This window comes from Euphorbia lathyris, chromosome 10 (genome assembly GCF_963576675.1).
Source record: "Euphorbia lathyris chromosome 10, ddEupLath1.1, whole genome shotgun sequence".
NCBI lineage: Eukaryota > Viridiplantae > Streptophyta > Magnoliopsida > Malpighiales > Euphorbiaceae > Euphorbia > Euphorbia lathyris.
The window spans coordinates 48,678,957-48,697,393 of NC_088919.1; the positions used below are offsets into that span (position 1 = coordinate 48,678,957).

Sequence of the window (18,437 nt, forward strand, 5' to 3'; positions counted from 1 at the left end):
TCTTTAATTTTCGAGTGTGATCTTGTTTTTTCATTAAATTCATCAATCAATCGATCTTTTTGTTAATTGAGTTTTCTTAGTTTTCTATTTGAGTAAAAAGAAGGAAGATTGTCTTCCACTTTTCTCATTGCACCATTCTGTTTTTTTCTTTTTTTATTTGTTTTGTAATTTCTTTGTTTTATTTGAATTTCATATATTTTACTGGATTTTTTAATCCACTTGAATTGCATCTGTTATTTATTATATTTTCATTTGTAACATTTTCTGATTTAGCAAGAGCATAAATTATAGATCTTATATGTAGATCACTACATCTAAGTGATTGCAAAAGAAATGACTCAAATCCGAAGATTCGGAAGAGTTTAAATGATGAAGATTGGATTCCAAATACTTCTCTGTGAATTTAGAGTTTCAAGAAGTATATATTTCATCTGTTTGTATTATTAATATCTGTAATGGTTTGTTTTGCTATTTTTAGTCATTTTCTTAACTATATGGATTTTGTATTAGGTATAGTCTTGTGTGAGGTTTTATTCCTTACTTTTTATGTTGTACTTATAATTGTCTTACCAATAAAATGATGTACTCATTTTCAAAAAAAAAAAAATTATTTATAATTATATAAATTAAAGTCAACCACTTTAACAATTAAAATTAAAAAGCTGTAAAATGAATGGAACCGAAAAAATTAGAAATAAAAATTATAAAACTAATGTTTTAAAAAGAAAAACAATAATTTTAAAATGATTACAAATAAATATTAAAACAAAAATAATATAAAAAAATAAATACAAGAACCAAAGTTAAATTAATTTAAGGTAAAAAAATAATAAATAAATAAATACAAAATCTAAAAATGAAATAAGCATTGAATGGAAAGATGGCTTGGGATCTTCTTCAAGAAAAGTCTCTCTGCTTTAACTTACTTAGAACTCGTTTTCTCAATAAAGCGGGACAGTCACGACATTATATCATGAATTCTTCTATTTGGGGCTCGATAAAATCCATTTATTCTGAAGTTGAGCATCACTGTTTTTGGTGGATTGGTCAGCACTCTGAACTTAATTTTTGGAATGGGGCCTGGATGTGTCCTTCACTGGCTGCACAGGTTGGCCTATCTGCTAGTCAACAACGTCGTTCTTTTGATTTGGTGGAGGATTATTTGGATGGTAATAATTGGCATAATCTGCCCGTGTTACCTGCGGATGTGGAGAATAGATTGCGGAATATTAGGCGGGGTAGGGACGATGTTGATATTTGTGTTTGAAAGCCTGCTACGAGTGGGGTTTTAACTGTTAAGCTCTTGTACGCTTGGCTTAGATCTCCTCCTACTCAACAGCCTTGGAGTCGTTTTTTAAGGTGTCAGAGTGTTCCTCATGCACACTCGCTTATTGGATGGCGGGCTTATCTTGGGTATTTGCCAACACATGATCAGCTTCAGTTGCGCGGCTGTCAAGTTGTTTCTCGTTGCAGTTTGTGCTCGTTAGATTCTGAAATGTTGGACCATCTTTTTGTCTCCTGTCGGTTTTCCAAATTTATTTGGCATGGTGTTAGCTCATTGTTTGGAAGACGAATTAACATAGACTCGACTCTTAAGAATCTGGTTGATCATGCTGTTATTCAACGTTTCAGTACTCAAATCGCTGATTTATGGGCGGCAGCAATTGTTAATACAATTTGGGCTATATGGCTTGCTCGTAATAGGTCCATTTTTTAGGATGAGAGGGTTGATACTTCTATCACACTGAGACGGATTTGGGGAGCTGTTCGTGAATCTGCTCACACTGGACGAGGCTCCGTTTGGAATTCGCTAGTTGAACTTCAAATCTTAGGTGAGCTCGGGATTGAAAAGCGTCTTGCTAAGGCTCCGCACATTACTCCGATTTTTTGGCAACCACCTCCGAGGGATTGGATTAAGATCAATACTGATGCGTCTGTCACGGGTGCTCCTGCTCCTGCGGGTTGCAGAGGTATTTATCGCTCGCATACTGGCATGTGCCTTGGTGCGTTTGCCTTTCCGATTGAAAGTTCCTTTGCTTATCTTGCTGAACTATCTGCTGCTATTTACGCCATTGATATGGCTATCAGCAAAGGTTGGCGAAAAATTTGGCTTGAAAGCGACTCAATGTATGTTGTGCAGATGTTCAAATCTAAATGTTGTTCGGTTCCTTGGTTGCTTAGACAAAAATGGTTCAATTGTTTAAATCAGATTGATTCTGTGGCTTTTGTGGTGTCTCATATTTTTCGTGAAGGAAATCATGTTGCGGATTCGCTTGCAAATTATGGACGGACGACAACAGCTTCGACTTGGTGGGATGTTGTCCCAGATTTTTGTGGATCGGTCTTTTTTTCATGATCGTGTAGGACGTTGCGTTTATCGCTTTTCCTAATTCTTTGGCTTCATTTTATTCTTTATTCTTTTTGTATTATGATATTTTTTTACTCTTTTAATAAATTTGGTTCGGGGCTTTTTTTGGGTCTGTGGTGGGGGTGCCAGCATGGCTGGGATGTCCGCCTCTTACCCTTCCTCGCTAACCAATCTTTAAAAAAAAATGAAATAAATTTAGGGTAAAAAAATAAAAAAATATTAAATATAAGAACTATTGATGAATGTCTTAGTCTAGTGGTTGAGAGTCAAATTGGAAAAGTCATAGATTGAGATCACGTGGGTAAGAAATTTTTTTATCATTTAATGTGTTGCGCAAATTTAAAAAAATAAAATAAATATATGGATTAAAACAAACAATAAAAAAATTATGCTTTTTATGAGATATATTTGTTTTCTTTTCTTTTCAAAATTTACATAAGAAAATAAGAGGAAGAAAAGAAGTTTTATTAATAACAAACAAAAATATCACTAGAATAAGACAAATGAGGAATTGAAGGGTCTATTTATACACAACTTCACACAATTCTTAAATGTTAAAGAAGAGTATAAAATTGGCGCCAAAACTAACCATTTCCTAGTCCACCTTTGTTGACGGGAAAACTATCGTTAACTTTCGAGAAGTAAACTACTAGTTGGAAATTTAATTAACTTGCTGAACCTACGCATTGTTAACGGAGATTGAAATTCGTAACTTACTGAACCTGAACATTGTTAACTGATATTAGAATTGGTTTAATATCTTCATCTATAAGCTTTTCTTCTATTTGTAGAAAAATTAACTTCTGTGATTCATCTTTTAACATCTGCCCCTCACAATGAACACCGGGTGCATTGTGACACACGTAAACCAAACCCATTTGTTTTAAAAGATGAATCATTCAATTTGTTTAAAACATAAAGCATTCGAGCAAAAGGAATTGATTTGGTGAATAAGTTAGTCAATTGATGAGTTGTTGGAATATATAGTGTCTGAATAAAACTAGAGTCAATATTATTTCGAACGATATAGTAATCAATCTCTATGTGTTTTGTTTTCTCATAAAAAAACATGATTCCTACAAATAGAAATCACAGCTTGATTGTCATCGTAAAGTTTGATTGACAGTTGAAACTCAAAAGAGAAATCTTGCAGCAGAAAACTTATCCATTTAAGTTCGCAACTTGTTGTTCTCATGCTTTTATACTCAGTTTCAACAATTGAGTTGCTAATAGTTGATTTTTTTTCATGAAATGAGAGAGTTTCCTAAGAAAATGCAATATCTCCTCAAAGATTTCTTGCCGATTTTGCATGTTCCCCAGTTATAATCACAAAAACCAGTCAACTGATTCGTAGACTTTTTTTTGGATAAAACAAACCATAATTCATGACACCTATTAAGTATTTTAACACATGAATTGCCACGTGAAGATTATGCTCACATGGTTGTTGCATACACTGGCTCAGTTGTTGTGTTATATAAGAAATGTCTAGTCAGGTAAAATTGAGGTAGAGCAGTATGCAACTAATATGTTGTTGGATTTTTAAGCAATGTTACAATGTACTAGGATCAATAAATATCAAGCCATGTCACTTTGGGTTGGATGCATTTTTGGCATTCTCAAACCCTGCATATAAAATGTTATCTTTAATGTATTTCTTTTGAGATAAAAAATTCTATTTTCGGACCTTGCAAGTTCTAAGCCCAAAAAATGCTTAGCATTGCCTAAGTCCTTAATGGTCAACAAAGAATGATGATAAATTCTCTTTTATTTGAGTAACATTAGAACCATTGATGAGAATATCATCCACATAGATAACAAGAACTAGGAACTCATTATTTTGCCTCTTGGTGAACAAACAATAATCACGGTGAGATCTTTTAAAACCAAAAGCAATGAGTTTGGTTGTGAGTTCTTTGTTCCATTGACGACCGACATTTTTAAGAACATAAAGGGACTTAACTAGTTTCCAAACTTGATTGTATTTAGCTTTGTGATAGCCTTGAGGTAGCTGAAGATAAATTTCTTCGTCGATGAAACCATGGAGATATGCATCATTAATATTGATTTAATGCACCTCTTAATCTCGAGATGTTGTAATTGGTAACATAAGTCAGTTGTTACTGAGTAAGCAACATGACTGAGACTTTTATGGAAATTGATCCCATATTGCTAATTGTATCCCTTGGAGACAATTCTTGCTTTAAGATTACCTATTTCACCTCTAGGAATGTATTTAATAAGACAAACCCATTAAGATGCAATTGGCTTGTTTCTTTTAGGCAACTATGTTAGTTCCCAAGTGCCATTTGTTTATAAAGTCTCGACCTTTTTATTCATAGAATGTATATTTCCTCTGAAATTGCCTAATAAAAGTTCTTTGGCTGCTTGACACAATCCATATTTCTTATAAAAGCTAAATGTTGTGGATTAAAACTTTCAGCAGTCGGTATACCATAATGTGTTGAAATATCACCAACACTAATGGATACAAAATCATCCAACCATGTAGATCATTTAGTTAGTCTTCTATTCCTTGACATAGTGGAGGATTCTGATTACATAAAGTTATTGACAGTACTAATTAACATCATTACTTTTCTCTGGGTTTGGAGAATCCAAAGATAAATCATTACCCAAAACAACATCATTATTATGCTCAATTAGATTGGGAGATTCTAAAGATAAATCATTATTTGACATGGAACTAGTGAGGTCAAGGGTGCAAGTGAGGAATTCTGATCTTGGATTTGGATTGGGTGAGATGGTTTTCCATACAGGTAAGGAATTATTGCTAATGCGTGTGATTTTTCTATAAACCTTGTGCATGGGACTATTCGCGTGAACTTACTAAAGCAGAGGAAAAGTGAGGCATGGAAATACCTAGGTTGGACCAAGTACAGATGGAAAATTGAGCTAAGCAACTTCAGTTCGAGTCGATTTTGTCGTAGTAGGCATGTCGCAAGGCACTGATGAGAGGAAATTATACTAGTCATATCAAGTCATTTTGTGGTTGTTCTAAGAAAATATGATGTTTTTCGGGGCATATTACCCTTCTTTTCTAACTGTTTTGTGGGTTGTTCACCAAACAGTTGTCTGTGCCCATTGTAGCCGTTCTTATAAAAAAATGAGGCAAATCGAAGAAGACTCATGGAATGGAAGCATGAATTTCATTGGTTCACTGAATTGATCCAAAGACCTACGAAAGTTAGGCAAAACGGAAAGTAGATGCAACCCCCCAAATGAATATTTTATGCATCTCACCTCAACTCATCTTCTCTCATTAGTAGAGTTGGAAGTGGAATGTGACATTCCAATGCTTTAGCACTTGATTACTTGGAATGTTTTTATTGGCCCTCGTTGTTAAAAGACGAACAAAGATTTGTCTTTAAGTGCAATGAATGTTAGCGAACAGGTAACATTTTTAGGAAAAATGCCATGCCCTTGAACAACATTATGGGTTGTGCAACTTTTCACATGTAGGAAATTGATTTAATGGAACCCTTCTCCAGCTCATATGGGAATAAATACATCTTAGTAGTTTTAGACTATATGGGTAAATGGTTTGAGGCAATATCAAATCCATCTAATGATGCTAAAGTAGTTGTTTGTTTTCTAAAACAACTGTTTGCAAGGTTTGGGATCCCAAGAGCCATAATAAGTGACAAGGTACCCACTTTTGTAATGCCGAGTTAGAACATCTTATTCCAAGATATGGTGTCACGCACATGATATTCACTCCCTACCATCCACAAACTAGTGGACTGGTAGAGATCTCGAACAAAGAGATTAAGTGAATCCTAAAGAAGATTACAAACTTATAAGATACCTATTGGCATGTTACCTTATAGGATTTTATTTGGTAAGGCTTTCCCTCTCCCTATATAGTTGGAACACAAAGCCTTATTCCTAATTCATTCCTAAATCTAAGCATGGAAATTTCTTTCTCATACCCAAAATTTGAGTTTTAGATCTATTCCTAAAATAAACCTTGCAAAGTTGAAACCTATTTATACCCTTTTTACTACACGTAATTCGACCAACCTAAGAGGAATATCCTAATCGAATTGTTTTGCTAATTAACCCTAGATTTTCTCTCAATTACTTAAATGAAACAAATAGTTTAGGTTCGGATTTTAATTTTTCGTTCGACGTTCGTGTCGACTTCGTTAGAGGCAATCTATTTTAGTTGCTAAACAAAGTTGGACGTTCATTCAAGCTCTGTGGTTCGCTCCTCTAATAGTAAATCGCTTCAAAAAGGTAAATTGTTCATGCTTTTTGAACCGTTTTAATATTATTACCAAATAATGAATGTAACAAATTCCCCGAGTTAAAGAATAGTTATAAAATTTTAAATATTCCGTTACATAACCTATTTCCTAACAATAGCTTCCCAATCACCCATCGATAAGGGCAAACTAGGAAAGAAATGGGAAGGACGTACATCATCGACAAGACCCTCCTCAACCCTGTTCTTTCTCAAAACCGGTCTAAAAGGCATCGAAGCCTTAGGGACATTGTCATGAGCATTATCTCCCTCAATCCCCTCAACCTCAGCTCCATTAATGGACGAGGATGCCCCCGCCCATGCCTCTGAACCACCTTCATGTCCAGATTCGAAAAGACATATCATTTGAAGCCAAGGTCAACCCTCTTCCGCCTCACAATCTTATGTCAAATGGTCAAGCTTAAAAAGGAACTCGAGGTTATTCAAATCCATCGACTAGTTGGGCGCTCCGTCACCAGCCATTGCACCTATGTTAATAAAAAAATGGTGGCAACATTAGCAACTACGAGGAAGCAATCAAGATTTCCCCCTCAAGTTTACTTCTTTTGTTAGGTCTCGACTTCCCCGCTATGATCGTCCCAATAGTTTATATAGGAGTTATAACCATTTTATTCCTATTTGTTGTTATGATGTTCTAATCAATCAATCCTTATACAAATCCCCACTTTCAGCAGGAGCATATTCTACCACAGTCACTTCAATCGCCTCAATGTTAACTAGGCCATGCCTCGTTAAGCCCCTCCCCTCTCGATGCGTATGCATGTCGTTCTTCTTCCATCCTTCAAGTTGCCAGTCGTCCACATCAAATACATGAACCACCCATTTTCCAGATAGTCATTCATCAACTTCCCGCAATCCAGCTTTGGCTCAAACAACATCTCGCTCACCCATCTGACCAACTCCAACCTACACGATGTCATATCCCTCTAGACTAGACAAGTGCTCGGACATGCCGACTTTGTGTTCTAGTTCATTGCAAATGGGAAAGCCATGTACGTCGTTTTCATTTTAAAGTACCGATGTCACCACTCGAGAGGTTTGGATTTAAGCCCCCTAATGGGTTTGAGGGCGTATGCTAAACTCACATGTGGCGACTGTGACGAGGCCATCAACCAGAAGAACTATTGAAACACTAGGTCGATCAAATGAAACCCAACCTCCCTACACAATGAGTACGTCTTAACCATAAAACGACACCTATTTTCAGTTATTTACGCATGAGCTAAATTAAACTCTTGCGGCACCTCCATAAAGAATGGGAGTAAAGACAGTCTTATCCCTACGTCCAGCTTGTCCTCATATACACTGAGAAGAAATCCAAGCGAAATTCAAATAAGGAAAGCTTATTTATAGGTGGCCTCGAAAATCCAACCGTCACTGCAAATAATTGTGCAGACATTAGAAGAAAAAAACATCATTATGACAGACACGCATCCTAAGAACACTACTAAAAACACAAATAAAGCCAACAACAAAAATGTGCACATGCACTATACTTAGCCAAGAGAAGCAAGGGCACCTCACTGCCAGTCGCCTCGACCAGACGCAAAGAAGACCCATCAACAAAAATGCCATCACCCCCAAAACCGCTCGCACCCAATAACTCACCTCGACTACCCCACAGGGGCTTCCGATGAAGCATCTAGGTCTAAAGGCTCACAGACGGTTCCTTAATAGAGAATTAGGCCCGTTAAGAAAGCACAACCACCCCTCACATTCGTACCCGTCCAGGGCTAGCAACCGCACCATCTCCCAAGCCAGCGGTATTAAGGATTTTACACCATCCCATAGGCTACGCCTATAAATAAAAGGATCGCACCCCCACAGTAAAAGATCCAACATTTCTCACAAAACACTAACTTAACCATCGGAATGTACTCCAAGAACCGCCCCCGACGAAGGTACTAGAGACGAACAAAGACCTCATCATCTCAATTTCTCATAACTAAGTTTAATATAAAAACAACAAAAATGCACAACTTCTAGAATATTCAGAAAAATGTATTTTTTTTTTTTTTAATCAAAGAATGAATATCTTAATGAACCTCGAGGCAAACGTTTAACAATGAATGAGAAACAAAACTCGGTAATGAATAAAAGAATGAGGGGCAAGTGATAAAATGAGATGATTGAGCCATTGTGTGACCCAATTCGCTAGCTTACCTACGTATCCACTTGACTGAGTAAGAGTCGTTTGTAAGAAGAAATGTTCTGATTTGAGAGATCAAATCGCCGAATTCAGATATATATTCAGAGTCAGAGTTGATCGCGTCAATTACCTGCTTAGCAACAGGCTAAAAAATGATGTTATGAATCTGACTAACTTCTAGCCACTTCATAGCCTGAATTAACGTCTCCGCCTCGCGCTCCTTAGACGGTGGACATCAAAACAATTTAGCTTGATGCCCCATGATAAAGTTCCCTGAAGAATCGCGTATAGCTGCTTCGATACATGCACTACCGTCCTCCTCAAAACGGGCAGCGTGGACACAACAGAACAGATGATCCGGAGCGGCCTATGCCATTTTAAGCATGCTGTTGACACACGACTTGCATACGCTGCTACGTTTACCGACCCACCACCAGCAGCAGCTCGATCGGGATGATTACGTTTCAGACTACTCGCTTGCTGCCAATCGGCTAGAACCGACTTTGCCTTTGATGAGATCTGATCTGCTGCACTCAACCCGTTCCGCCACAACCGCTCGTCACGAGCCTGCCATAAACTCCACAAGTGCATCAAGAATGAACTAACAACCTGCTTCGAGGACGTATCCAGAATTCGATGAAACCATGCGGCAAGGCTGTCAGCGACGTTCGCTTCGCTCGAGACTTTGTTTCGTAATCCCGCTTTCCTCCAAACACGAAGGGCCACTGCACATTCGGTAAACAAGTGCCAACCATCCTCCCATTCTCTGTTACACATGACACACAAGGTTGTACAAATCCCAAAAAATACTAAATTGTTATTAAGTTGCTATAGGAATGCCATTGGAAAAGGCATAAGAGAGAGTGTTCCTTCCTTCAATATGTGCTTGCCACAAACAATTGAATTTAAGAACATTTTATCCTCAAACATATCTTGAAATCGGAAAAACTTGCAAACAACCTTTATAAGTAGTTTTTTTAATTACCAATACATTTTTTGCAATATTTTTTAAAATTTGCCCTTTTTTATTATAAGAGAGAAGTTTAGTATTAATAAAAAATAGACTTAATATATATTTACACCCTTAAACTTGGCAAGTTTTGCCTATTGGCACCCTGATCTTTTTGAATAACCTATTACACATTTATAGTTGGCTTTAAAAACATATCACACACCTATACTTTGACATTGAAAACCTATCACACCCTTAAACTTGGCTCATTCGGAACTCTTGCACACAAAATCATCGATCTGTCATTTTTGACATATGAGACGACATACAGAACGAACTAATATGCTTTTCTTGTTTCTATAGAACGCATTTGCGACCTCATCTGCCAAAGATGACAGATAACGATTTTGTGTGCAAAAGGTCCGAATGAACCAACTTTAAGTATGTGATAGGTTTTTTAAGTCAACTATAAGTGTGTGATGGATTTTTAAAGCCAACTATTAGTGTATGATAAGTTATTTAAAAAGTTCAGGGTGCCAGTAGGCAAAACTTGTCAAGTTTAAGAGTGTAAATATACATTAAGCCTAAAAAATAATTATAATAAATTAATCATTTTAATAATCTAATTATATTGCATTGATCTTGTTGAAAAACCTTAAACAATAGGCACCTAATGCTGCGATTTTCCAAACCATTTAAGGACAGGCCACCATCACCATAATAGGCCAGAAACCAAGGTGATTGAAAAAGAAAACATAGAATGTAACAAATACTCCAAAATGTTGCTCCTTTGATATAACTATGATTCAGATAGACTTATGTTGTTCACTGATCGCACCGTTTTAACGTTTCTCTCTCTCGTAAATTAAAGTTGTCAATTGAGGAACATATATATCATATGACACAATTATGACAAGACAACCCATTTTGACACGTCAACATAGATCCCCACGGATAAAATTGATCCGCTAAAACAAGTTGATGGTCGTAACTGTAAATAATGGTAAGGAGAAATGGCTTAAATGTACTATCCAATACAAGAAAACATCAAATTGTTTGACTTAATTCTATGATTCTGTGAGCACAACTAGACAATCCCCTGTAGCCTAAATATGAACTAAAGAACTAACTTCTTTCCACTACAATAAATCAAGAAAAAAAAAATTTAAGCAATTACTACATGACTAACCACAGATCTAAATCTGATGAACTTAGAGGAGAATATATCCCATGTAATTTTCTAAGAAAAATGGACTGATCAGCTTGTTACCTTTTGATTCCTGCCAGTGGAGGCGAAATCAGGAGGTGAAGAAGGTAATTAATTATAGAAAGCAAACCCACCTCCAGGAAAACTACTTTACACAATTTACAGACAGTGCTGACCTTTTTCCAATGGTAAGATGATGATCGAGCAGCATGACGCTTGTTGTCAATGCTCATGCTTGACACTACGGGCTTTTATGATTCCAGGAATAGGTGGAGAGGTGGGAGGCCTGACTGGTGTGTTTGTTCCTGATGGAGGAAGGATTTGTTGTTGGTACATGCTGGACATGCTAGAACCTTCGCCTCCGTCGGTAATTAGATTGGGTGCCATGTCATCACTTTCCGGTCTCTCACAGAACTTCATTGCCTTGAGAACGTAATTATCGTCGTGAAGAACGAAAGGAGTGCTGCAAATGGAGTACATCAATTTAATGTGTTATTATCAGATTGGAATATGGTTAAGCCACTAAATAATAATCCCATAAGATAATTGCAAGTCATCTGATAACCGACTAAAACATACATGGAAAATCTAGAGCTGTCAATTTCTAACACAACACGGCTTACAGAGATAACCCACCTAACACAACACATTATATATATATATATATGTATAACACGATTATGACACTAAGGGTAAATTTGATTTTCCCCAATGACGGGGACACATAGAAAGCATGAATAAATCATCTGGATTTATTAGTGAGGTTACAAGCTTACAGTGTTTCATTACCTATTAAAGTCGAAATGAACAAGCTGCATATCTTCTGATATTTCCACTTCTACAGTTGCATGAGGGCGTGTCTTAAGTTTCCAAATGCATGGAAAAAAAAGGTAAGCACTCAGCAGAAATCAACTTAATATCAAGGAATACAAAGCATAATTGATTAGAAGATGAAAACTTCCCGGTACATCATTGAAGCCTCAGCAAAAAGAAAAAGGTTAAATAAATTCAAATATTTCTAGAGCATCCACAAATTGGTGGGATGCCAAAGCAGGGATAACAGAAATACAGAATAATGTTCAATTACAAGTTTTACATAAAGTCCACACAATTTATTGGGTAAAATACATCCATGGCCCCTGAACTACAGTGCTACTATTCTTATAACCCTTGGAAAATTTCCATGTCACAAAATATTATGGTCAAGTATCTATTTAGCCTCATCATTTTGTTGATTTTTTAACAGATTTTGTTGATTTGAACTTTAATGTAAAAATGTGAAGTTCAGGGATTTTGTTATCACACGTCCCAATTAAATTATAAACCTATGAAGCACCTGATACTTCTAAGAGGTCAACGTACGCGTATCCGATACTCCGAGGATGGGGATACGGCAGGATACTTACGGGATACAGCTAGGAAGTATCCCCTTTTTTCTTTTTCTTTTTCTTTTTTAATTAGGGGATATGCCGGGCACACTTCGGGGATACTTTTCATAATTAATTAGTTAAATTGTGGGGTTTTTAAAAAAAAAACTTAAAATACAAGGATTATATAACAAATTAAATAATGACTTATTGGTTAATATTATAGATGTTAATATTAGTTAATATTATAGATGTTATTTGTGGTTTTATAATGACTTGTGAGTGTTATTTGTGGTTTTATATATAGATATCATTAATTATATATAAAATTTGCCGTATCCCCGCCGTACCCGTATCTCATATTTTTTAGAAATGCCATTTGCCGAACCCGTATCGGTGCTTCATAGGTATAAACCATACCCCAGCCCCCTGCTTCAAAAAATAAAATAAAAATGGAACATAGACACCATGGTTTTTCTACCTAAACAATATACTTGGTTATACGTTGTTGAAAAATTTCTAGTCCCACTATATTTACAAGGCCATTCCGAAACATCTAACACCTAATAACAAACATGAAGATATCAGCTGCTGCTTAAAGTTCAATTTATGCAGAAAACGCAAGCTTCATGTGAATTTGATTGACTTGTCAGTACAAATTAAGTATGAACCACATGAGAGAACTGCTTCAGCTACACCCTTTATTATGGGGGAAAGAAAGAAAAAAAGAAATATAAGGTCACCGTTTTCAAAAGAAGGTTGTTTTATAGTCCCAACTCCCAAGAACCACTTAACCTTAAATAACCAAAACAGAAGGATGTTGAGACTCTTCATACAGAACCAGTCAACAAAAATTTCCACTTCCTTTGTACGTGTTTTATTGCATTTCAACAAAAATTATGAATCAAGCTAAGCAATAGTTGACTGCAAAGTGCAAATAAAACAAAAGAGTGGCCACTCTCGTATCATAATCCATCAATCTATTGGTTACAAGATGAGGGCTTTTACCACTTCTCTGTTAATGGCCCTAACACAAAACTGGTAAAAAAAGTTACCTGAACCAGAATAAAAGGTAACGAAACCCCCCCACTGGGAGCATTTCCTGAGCTGTATAGTTGCTCATTTCGCTGTATCAAGTTCTGAAGGCCTACATACTTGATAATAGAAGAAAAAAAGAGTCAATGCATAAAATCCAATCAAGCAAATACTTCAACATAGAAATTCCAAACTACGTGCACATGAACAGGAAAGTTACATTCAAACCAACAAGGAACTAAAATGATATTCTTACCTGTTCCTCCAGTTCCTGCAAATAGGTAGCCTTCTTCTCAATTCTATTTCTTAATCCAAGACGTTCAGTCTGCATTATTTACACAAAAGAAAGCATGACAAACTCATAGTAAATCTACAAAAACCACCTTAACTACTTCTCTCAGCATACAAGACAGGTATGCAATAGCCGTATTATACCTTTAATTCTTCAATATCACTCAGGCTAGTTCGAGGAAGACCTTTCCATTGTATCTCCTTCTTATCTTTAGAAATAATATCCAATGCCATTAGTACATTGAGGGCATCATACACCCGCCGCCTAATGTTCTTCTCGTCATATTGTTGCTGCTTTAACAGAAGAAAACGAAGTTCAGTTCATTTGCCTTGAAGATTTCTGATATAAGCAAACAATACACAAAATACATGATTTGCATTTCATCTGAAAAATAGATACCTGATCTGGGGATGAAACACTGTTGCCAGGGTCAGCAAATTCTGCAACAAGTTCATCTGCCACCTGAAAAGCGCTTAAACTCTCAGATATAGCATTGCATTCATCAGATTTCGAAAAAGAAACATAAATTTGCAACTTGGCAAAAGGATGTGAATTAGTTTTGTGAACAAAGTTGCCTCTATAAAAACTCAGCCTCTATACTTGAGCAATGTTCGAAAACGAAGGCCGCCTGGACCGCCTAGGCCCTGGAAATTGAGAATCCGCCGCGATTTTCTCCAATTAGTCCCTCTAGGCGTTTTATTGACTCCTAGGTGATTTTTAGCAGTCTTGCCTCCGCCTAAGCGACAATGAACAAAAGCATTTTTTATTGTGAATTTATTTTTTTTGGTTAATTATAATTCAATTTTATGTTGTTTCAATGATATTGTTGTTGAAATGTTGATGTTTGCACATTTTTAAAGATATATGTTACAAATATATATGTTTTTCTATATTAAATAATTTTATATTATTATTTTTAGATAGTATAATACATATTTGAATTGAATTTATATAATAATTTGTTGATTAACAAATAAAAAATATGAAAATACAAATCCGATTAATCCCCGATTAATTCCAACTAATTCCCGATTAATCCCTAAGGGCCCTGTCCGCCCGACTAGCACCTAGCGTTTTTTACAACCTTGTACTTCAGCAAATTTCAAGCCGACCCATTACTTCATCTTCAAGTTGAAATTTTTAAGGCTGCCAAGTGCCAATTAAAAAAAGAGTAATGAAAAGCATGAATTGCATAGTTATATCTAGGAAACGTAAGAGGAAGATATATCCAACTACATCAAAAGATTTAGGAGGCAACTAACAACAAATACAAATAGACACAAAGACGTGATTCTTCTCATGAACAGCATTGCCTATTATTAGAAAAAAGGGCATCAATAATTAAGCAAATTTAAAGAATATTAACCAACCAATCAATTAAGCCATCTTTAAGAAATTTGAAAAATATAAATTGGCTGCCAATTTTGAAGAATCCTATTTTCTGCTCACAACATAGTGAAGCACATCTCATTTTCTCTGCGAACCCTCCATACAATATCCACTGCAGAATGGAAGAGCAATTCATGCCAATAAACTCTCCACCATCAACCCCCAGAAGGGGCTAGCAGAATCATATTGCACTGTCAACAAGCCTAGCAAATCTTGATACCATAACAAACATGTTCAGTTACAATTCCCTAATAATGCTTGATATCTATGGTAACAAGAACATTACCCTTGGCTATGAATCTAGGAAATTATAATCTTTGAGAGCTGCAGATATAAAAAAAACATGTCTCTCACTCTGAAAGTGTGAAATAAGCGCACTAAGACTGTAGTATACCCTTACATGTTAAGATTGATTTTTCTAAAGTTGGGTCCAAGCTCCATTTATAAAAAAAAAAAAAAAAAAAAAAGATGAAATAGTTTTAACCATCATAAAAAGGATGTATTGGAAGCACAGTAATATTTTGGAGAGCAGCATCCCAAAAGCTCCTTCAACTTATTTCGGATAAAGCACAAGTAACCTACATACACTACCTAATGGAACTTATTATATGATATGGAGTCGATGACGACAATTTTCAATCAAACAGCCTAGTAGAGTAAGTTTTTGAATCAAGGAACTGGAATATGAATAGCTTTGACCCTTTGCTCTGAAAGTAACCGTATTACAGTAACCAACTTGGAATATTACAAGTTCTACACATTTTTGTAGAAAGTATATTAAATAAAAGATCAGAGCAGTGTATTAAATATGTCAGCAGTCATAAGGATAATTTTGGTCAAAACTAGAATTCAATCAAGGCATCGGAAATAAAAGCTTTAGAAACCACCTTACCTCATTGTAAGTGGTCGTTCCTTTACTCTCCACTTTTTCACACACTGGACAGAAAGTCAAAGAATAAGTAGGTAACATTCATCTACACTAGAACGAACTTGTCCTTCTTCAGGAATACAAGGATAAAAGAACCACCATCCACATGATTCTCCAATTCTTGCAGGGATATATGATGAAGGAGTGAATCAAATACCTTTCATACTAAACTGGCGGAGTCCTCTACCACTCTTATCAGCTCCAGCAGCACGCTGGCCTCTCTTTTTCTTCTTGTTACTGTTTTTAAACAATGTGAGACATCCTTAATGAAAACAATGCACACATGTAATTCATAATTCAAACAATTTCACAGATGATCTACAGCTACTAGCTACGTTACATCATACATGGAAACAAATACGGAAACAGAAACGTGTAAATAATAATAAAAAATAAGAATGTATGTATAATTTTTATGTATCTCCACATTAAAACAAATACAACAAAGTAACATAATAAACGAAAAAGGAAATTTATTTCGAAAGCATCTAGAAGATGATCTAGAAAATATTAGGAATTTACTGAACATGTGATTAACATTAATCCACTTCTAAAAATAAATTGCGTCCTAGGAAACGAACCAAATTTTAAGAAACGAGTTTTCAATTTTGGTAAATTAACAGAAACATGAACCTCTTTAAAATCAAAGCGTCAGTGCAACATAGGCCACTAGTATGATGATCACCATTACTAAGATTGTAAACAAACACATGGATGTGTACTTGCAAATGATGTACAAAGCATATACCATGTCAAGCACATTACAGCTTTATGAATTAAATAGCTGCTTCTATAAAAATGCAATTATAAAAAAAATATATATGTATTCAGGATTCAAAAGCAAAAGATATCAAACAGTAGATTCTTTCCAAATTATGTGAAATTACATCTCCCCGTGAGAACAACACCGGATGCATTCAGGATTGCACAATCATCACGATAACAATTATTTCATATTCAAATGCAGTAATTATAACAAAATTCATTGCTCAAAAACCCCCTAAATCAAAATTCAGCATAATTAACAACAAATAAAAGGACTGACCCAGCGGCATCTTGAGTGGCGGCATCATCGGCGTGAATGTCGAGATGATTCAACCTTAGAAAGGTGTTATCACTTGCAGGCGTAGCCATGGCTTGCTCGCTCCGGCTAGAAGGAGAACCAACGCTACCGCTAGTAGACACCGATTGACCCGAAACAGTCGTGCCCCATGACCTGGTTGCACCTCCTCTAGACACAACGGTTGTCATCGGCATCGCCGTCCCTGCCCCCGCCGCCGTCTCCTGGTTCCTGTCCCCATCGTCCTGGTGGGGCCCACCAATCACCATTAAAATTAATGGATTTTTTTCGCAATTGGAAGAGAGAAAGAAACAACAATCCACCAGAAAACAGTGGGGAAGGAGTGAGGTGAGGTTTTGATGGGTTTTGAGTTGGTAAAACAGGGAAAAGGAGTTCAAAGAAGCGGTTGGATTTGCTTGGAAACGTGTTGATCTGAGGAAAGGAGAGGGAGAAAATCAGATGGAGACAAGGTGTTTGTTTATTTTGATTATGCTATTGGAAAAGAGGGGAAATTTTATTTTTTGAGGGTTTCTTCATAACTTGATTTACGTGGGAAAATTAATTGATAATTAAGTATAATCCAAATTGTAGGAATAAAAGGAATTAATTTTTTTGAAGAAAGTTATCTCTTCCGGGCTTAAGTTACGTATAGTTTTTTTTTATGGGAAGTATCAATTTAGGTTCCACGTATAAAATAAACACTAGTATAAGTTTAATATTTAAAAAATGGTACTAATTCAGGCATCGATAATAGATCGTGATACGTCATTCATATTATTCCGTTAGGTTCTATCAATTGTATGTGGATAGAGAAATCATAACTTAGCAGAGTAATATAAATAACGTGTCACGTTCCGTTATTGAAGTCTAAATTAATACAATTTTTAAACGTTAAATCATATATTTGTGATATTTTATACGTGGAGCCTAAACTGATAGCTCTCTGACAACTATGGAAATATTTTAACACTTTATCTCTTTCAATGAAAACGCTTTGGTTCAATTAAAACATTTGAAAATCTTCAAACCTATATTAGAATTCTAATTTCAAAAAATAAACAATTTATATGTTGAGAAAAAAAAAATCCAAAGTTAAGTTTTTAGTTATAATCCAATGTGTAGATTCAAATATTCAATTCTAATATACAATTATTAATATTTTTATCTAATAAATTAATTAATTTAATTCTTATTAATAATTTTATAAATTTTATTTATCTTTATTATTTTCATAAAAATTAATTAAATAAAAACTAATTTTTTTAGGTAATCGGAGGAGGGTGAAAACTCAAACAAAACAAGGAAAAAAAACTAATTAACGACCTATCTTATGTGAGTGTCGGCCAAACTGCTCCTCACGAAGAATAGCCTAGAGGCCTATAGGAGGCGTATCACACTAGTG

At 35.6% G+C, this 18,437-nt stretch overlaps 1 protein-coding gene across 4 annotated transcripts; it reads right to left on the reverse strand.

Annotated features, from left to right (window-relative positions):
* Positions 1-8,730: 8,730 nt before the first annotated feature.
* On the reverse strand, positions 8,731-17,559 carry LOC136208787 (transcription factor-like protein DPB). Of its 4 annotated transcripts, none has more exons than XM_066000012.1 (10): positions 17,021-17,559; positions 16,133-16,212; positions 15,940-15,983; positions 14,058-14,120; positions 13,802-13,951; positions 13,623-13,691; positions 13,387-13,485; positions 11,754-11,824; positions 11,141-11,427; positions 8,731-9,571 (listed from the first exon to the last, which is right to left on the reverse strand). In XM_066000012.1, the coding sequence occupies exons 1-9, from the start codon at positions 17,302-17,304 to the stop codon at positions 11,187-11,189; spliced, it is 1,101 nt and encodes a 366-aa protein (XP_065856084.1). In that variant the 5' UTR covers positions 17,305-17,559; the 3' UTR covers positions 8,731-9,571; positions 11,141-11,186. The 4 variants fall into 4 exon arrangements, with proteins under 4 accessions (XP_065856084.1, XP_065856083.1, XP_065856086.1 ...); XM_066000011.1 differs by lacking the exon at positions 8,731-9,571 and adding an exon at positions 10,699-11,037 and having other exon boundaries at positions 17,021-17,558; XM_066000014.1 differs by lacking the exon at positions 8,731-9,571 and having other exon boundaries at positions 10,699-11,427; positions 13,802-13,948; positions 17,021-17,558.
* Positions 17,560-18,437: the final 878 nt, after the last annotated feature.

Excerpts from the sequence above, each read along its gene's own strand:
- LOC136208787 (XM_066000012.1), bottom strand. The coding sequence starts at position 17,304 with ATGGTGATTGGTGGGCCCCACCAGGACGATGGGGACAGGAACCAGGAG. Across the intron at positions 16,213-17,020 it reads GCCACTCAAGATGCCGCTGG|TAACAAGAAGAAAAAGAGAG; the intron begins GTCAGTCCTTTT and ends GTTTAAAAACAG. Across the intron at positions 11,428-11,753 it reads GTTCATTTCGACTTTAATAG|CACTCCTTTCGTTCTTCACG; the intron begins GTAATGAAACAC and ends CTCCATTTGCAG.